Genomic DNA, 5,000 nt, shown 5'->3' with positions numbered 1-5,000 from the left:
TTGTGTAATTCTGATGGAGGAGGTGGAGGAGGAGGTGGTGTCGGTGGTGGGGCCTCATGGCTTGTCTCTGTCTCTGTCTTTCGCAGACGTGAATGAGTGTGTGAAGAGATCTTGTGCAAACTCTTACTCATGTAAAAATCTGATTGGCGGATATCACTGCGTCTGCTACCCCGGGTGGGCGGGACCAAACTGTGACATCAGTCAGTATTTCAGCATTAGTATATCTTTAGCGCTTTCGCCTGTCTCCTCTGGATTCCCTTTATGACTTTTTTTTCCTCCACATCTTTCCTCTTCATCTTTAATAATAATAATAATAATAATAAATCTACAGAGCTAGACAATGGAGGCCGCGGGTTTTTTTTAGAGATTTGAGTAATGCCGAGTTCACACTGCATGATTTTAGCTCTGATTTTCAGTCGAAATCGTGAAATCGCTGACAAATGCCCGATATCGAAGGCAAATCGGAGCTCATGCACGCGAGTGACAATGGCGCAGTGTGAATGACCAAAGACGCGATCTGACCGAGTCACAGATGCCCGTGAAATATTTGGTATGCTAAATATCTGGACCTGTCGGCGACTCAAACTCCTGTAGTGTGAACGGAGTTCTAACTGAAAACACACCTCGGCGATGACCAACAGTCAATGAAAGAGAGCGAGATACAGGGCAGCGGTCAGTTCGGGGAGGAGTTAAAGACCACAATATCAGCAAGCACGGCTTCGCTGGAGCACAATATTATAGTTTAATAGAGTTTATAGGTTTTTATCAGAAAAGAAAATGCTTAATAAGCTTTACAATCGCATCAGAACAGAAACAAGCAGAAATATTTGCTGGACCAGACGCATCAGCAGCAGCACATTGCAGAATTATTCATTTGTTCAGTTATACAGAACGCACAGTAACCCACACTGACCATTTGGATCGTGGGGTTCCATTCCCAGTCTCGCGCGAGAACTCTGATCTCACGTGTGATCTTGCGTTATTTCCTTATTATTTCTCACATACGTTCGGTTGTGAAACGCAGTTTGCGGACTAGACGGAGTTGTCGGCGATGGTGAAGTCGTGCAGTGTGAAAGCTCTTGTCACCGATCCATCGTCCAGTGTGAACACAGCAGTGACCGAATGCTACCCTAGATAGTCATGTAGTGTGAAAACAACCGTGATCTGACCGCTCTGAAAATCCTGCAGTATGAACTCGGCATACAAGGAAACAAATCTGAAGCGTCCCTCTGTACGGCTTCCTTTCCTGCTGCTCGCTTGCCCTGCTCACCTAATCCTGCATGTTCACACTCGTTTTTTATTTATTTTTAATCCTAACTGATGAATGTTTAGGTCTTAAAGCCTGGAAGAAGATGAAGAAGGAGCTGTACGTTTGTATTTGTAGCCTAAAGCTGTAGCGGGTGTTTGAGGGTGTGTCCCAGGCACTAGAGTCGCACTTATTCTAACCGCATGTGAATGGATGCATGTACAGTAGTAACACACACACACACACACACACACACTAAAACGATTAGACAAGTGTTTGGGACACACCCACAGTATAAAGCTCTTTTTTTGTGTGAATTTAACGCTAGCAGATCATCCGTGTTAATAACAGAGAGGTTATAATATACAGTAATGTATTTTTTAGTGAATGTGGGCGGAGTTACATTTTCAGCGCTCCAGGGAGGCTGGGTTAAATCTGACCATGAAAAAAATAAAAATAAGAATAAGGAAAATATGAGCTTCATGATATGAGAGAAACATCGCTAAGCTAAGATTTTCCCACAGTGGAGCTCAATTTGACTCCGCCCCCCTTTTCCCGATTAAGCCCCGCCTCCTGGTATTTGAATAATGATGCTAACTGAAGATTTGCGCAGAAACTGGACACACCTTCATCATCATCTGGATAAATTCTTGTCCAGACGTCTCCTTCACTGTTCTGCTGCTCAGAGTGAAAAGTGAAAACCTTAAACTTCTCCACGTTTTTCTCCCATTGCAGATATTCACACGTGTTATGGTCAGTGTCAGAACGGCGGCACGTGTACAGTGAGTACAAACATCTTCACAGCAATAACGTGGCAGAATGAGCAGTGTGTGTTCAGTGTGTGTGTGTGTGTGTGTAGGACGGGCGTCACGGCTACGTGTGTCAGTGCCAGCCGGGGTTTGTGGGTAAGCACTGTGAGGTGCAGCAGAGCGTGTGTGTGAGCTCTCCGTGTCAGAACGGCGGTCAGTGTCGCGCCACACACACCTCCTACGAGTGTCAGTGTGTGAGCGGATACACAGGGACACACTGCGAGGTGAGGAACACACACACACACACACACACACACAAATCATCCCCACTTCCTTTTTTCCCCCTCTTTTTTCTCCTTCACGTTTCTCTCGATTCTCTTCTTTTTCTCCTTTGCTCCATCTCTCAATCCTTCTCTTTTTCGCTCTCCTCTTCCTCAACTCTCTCTCACTTTCCCCTCTCTCCTTCTCTTTCCTTTCTCTCTCTCCCTCTCTCTTTTTTCTCTTTCCTTTCTCTCTCTCCCTCTCTCTTTTTTCTTTTTCCTCTCTCTTACTCCCTCTCTTTTTCCTTTCTCTCTCTCTCTCTCTCTCTCTCTCTCTGCTGCTCAATTTAACTTCAGTCTTGTTTCCCTCCCAGGTACAGCTGGACCCGTGTGTTCCTAACCCGTGTGTAAATAAAGCTCAGTGCCACGCCCTGCAGTCAGGGTTCTACTGCGAGTGTGCTGATGGGTACGAGGGCAGAACCTGCGCCGAGCTGACGGACCACTGCAAGATCAACTCATGCCAAGGTGATGCCTCACAGCACCCTGGGTTCACCTGGAATCAACCAATCACAACAGCACCTTGATGAGTTCTGGATTCTGATTGGTTGATTAGTTTTCTATAACAGCAGCCCTGACAGAAGCACAGGGTTTCATTAATGTTCTTCTTTAACATTGACAGTATCACACACACGCACGCACCCATGCACACACACACACACACACACACACACGGCATGCAGTGTGTTTTATTCCTTTATTCCTCAGGATTATTCCTTTAGCAGTGCTCCCACTTTAACAAAAGTAAACCTTCTGCTGTGTTTTGATCCTAGTGATTGACAGCTGCACCATTTCCGTGGCGAACAACTCCACCCAGGAAGGGGCGTGGCACATTTCCTCTAATGTGTGCGGACCGCACGGCCGCTGTGTCAGCCAATCAGGAGGCAACTTTACCTGTGCCTGTCTGCCAGGGTTTACAGGGACCTACTGCCATGAGAGTGAGTTACAGAACCAGACACACACTCTAACACACACACACACACACACAGATGCAATTACCGTTAATGTTGTGTCTCCGTTGTAGATGTTAATGACTGCGCTTGGTCTCCGTGTTTGAACGGGGGAACATGTTTAGACGGCATTAACTCGTTTAGCTGTGTCTGCCGTGACGGATGGGAGGGTCAGCTCTGTGACCACGGTCAGTCTCCTCTCCTCTCCTCCCCTCCACTCTTTTCTCCTTTCCTCTCCTCTTACATTTAACTCATTTTATCTTTTCTCTCCTCCTCCAGCTTTCTTTCAGTACATCTTCTCCTCCCTTCCCTTCCCTTCTCACTGATCCCTTGTTTCTGTGTGCAGAAGTGAATGAGTGTGAGTCAAAGCCGTGTATGAACGCTGGTCTCTGTGTCGACCTGCTCAACGATTTTTACTGCCACTGCACGGACAACTGGAAGGGCAAGACCTGTCAATCACGTAAGTGTGTGTGTGTGTGTAACTTTCATCCATCATGCATGTTTGCTCAGTTCTGTGTATATTTTCATGCAAGTTTCAAATTAACCCTGTGTGTGTGTGTGTGTGTGTGCGTGACTCTCAGGAGAGAGTCAGTGTGACTCCAAGACGTGTTTGAATGGTGGAACCTGCTTCGATCACGGAGACTCCTACCGCTGCGTGTGTCCACCTGGTTTCAGTGGCAGCACCTGTAACTCAGGTGAGGTCCAGTGTCACACCACCGGACACACTGCAACACTAACGGGACAAACACTAAACCCACCACATGTCTCTCTTATCTCCCTGTGCCCCTGCAGCCGTGAACAGCACATGTGACTCTCAGCCATGCGCTAACGGGGGGACGTGTGTCGAAGGGGGCGGGGCTTTCACTTGCATCTGCAAGGATGGGTGGGAGGGGCCTACTTGTACCGAGAGTAAGGTCATGCCCACTAATTTTAACGAGCCTGCAGTAGCATATGAGAGTTTTATGAGTGTTTAAGACTTCTGATCTTTTTTTTAATAGATGTTGATGACTGTAATCCTCATCCATGGTAAGATCAAATAAAATAAAACATGATGTACTAGATACTACCTGTTCCTGACCGTAGCCATGGTGACGGCATGTGTTTCCACACACTCTCTCTCTCTCTCTCTCTCTCTCTCTTTCTCCCTCTCTCTCTCCAACCTCTCTCTCTCCCTCTCTCTCTCTCTCTCTCTCTCTGTGCAGTTATAACGGAGGGGAGTGTGTGGATGGAGAGAACTGGTTCCGGTGTCAGTGTGCTGCTGGGTTTGCTGGTCCGGACTGCCGCATCAGTGAGCACATCACACACTATTTTTTTCACATAATAATAATATGAAGTTCATTGTGAGAGTTCTGTTTAAAGCATTCTCATTTATTTTTTATTTTATTTTATTCTGAAGTTTAAATGTCTGCTGAAATATTCAGAGCATATTTTCTGTCGTGTTTTGTGTGTGTGTGTGTGCGCGTGTGTGTCAGACGTGGACGAGTGTCAGTCGTCTCCCTGCTCTTACGGAGCCACATGTGTGGACGAGATTAACGGGTACCGGTGTGTGTGTCCACTGGGCCGGGCCGGATCTCGCTGTCAGGAGTGTGAGTACTCTCTGTCTCTCTCTCCCCTTACTCTCCCTCTCTCTCTCTCTCTCTCTCTCTCTCTCTCTCCCACCTCTTTCTCTTTCTCTCCCTCTCTCTCTCACTCTCTTTCCCTCTCTGTCTCTCTCTCTCTGTAGTTATTGGTGTTGGTA

General features: G+C 46.9%; 1 protein-coding gene across 2 annotated transcripts in view; it reads left to right on the top strand.

Annotated features, from left to right (window-relative positions):
- The window catches only part of jag2a (jagged canonical Notch ligand 2a), a 31,258-nt gene that overhangs the window by 18,138 nt on the left and 8,120 nt on the right, over positions 1 to 5,000 (top strand). The window contains exons 10-22 of one of the 2 annotated variants that reach the window (XM_058385751.1): positions 87 to 200; positions 1,982 to 2,028; positions 2,106 to 2,279; positions 2,630 to 2,780; positions 3,086 to 3,250; positions 3,337 to 3,450; positions 3,609 to 3,722; positions 3,844 to 3,957; positions 4,055 to 4,171; positions 4,261 to 4,288; positions 4,465 to 4,550; positions 4,735 to 4,848; positions 4,986 to 5,000. The exon at positions 4,986 to 5,000 is cut by the window's right edge and continues 101 nt beyond it. In XM_058385751.1, the coding sequence (XP_058241734.1) occupies positions 87 to 200; positions 1,982 to 2,028; positions 2,106 to 2,279; positions 2,630 to 2,780; positions 3,086 to 3,250; positions 3,337 to 3,450; positions 3,609 to 3,722; positions 3,844 to 3,957; positions 4,055 to 4,171; positions 4,261 to 4,288; positions 4,465 to 4,550; positions 4,735 to 4,848; positions 4,986 to 5,000 (1,353 nt within the window). The remainder of the gene's footprint in view (positions 1 to 86; positions 201 to 1,981; positions 2,029 to 2,105; positions 2,280 to 2,629; positions 2,781 to 3,085; positions 3,251 to 3,336; positions 3,451 to 3,608; positions 3,723 to 3,843; positions 3,958 to 4,054; positions 4,172 to 4,260; positions 4,289 to 4,464; positions 4,551 to 4,734; positions 4,849 to 4,985) is intronic. The other variant, XM_058385752.1, reaches the window with a different exon arrangement.

The sequence above is a fragment of the Hemibagrus wyckioides genome, linkage group LG03, assembly GCF_019097595.1.
Source record: "Hemibagrus wyckioides isolate EC202008001 linkage group LG03, SWU_Hwy_1.0, whole genome shotgun sequence".
NCBI classification, from domain to species: domain Eukaryota; kingdom Metazoa; phylum Chordata; class Actinopteri; order Siluriformes; family Bagridae; genus Hemibagrus; species Hemibagrus wyckioides.
The sequence above is the reverse complement of the archived record's forward strand: the minus strand, read 5'-3'. Positions and strand labels throughout refer to the sequence as shown.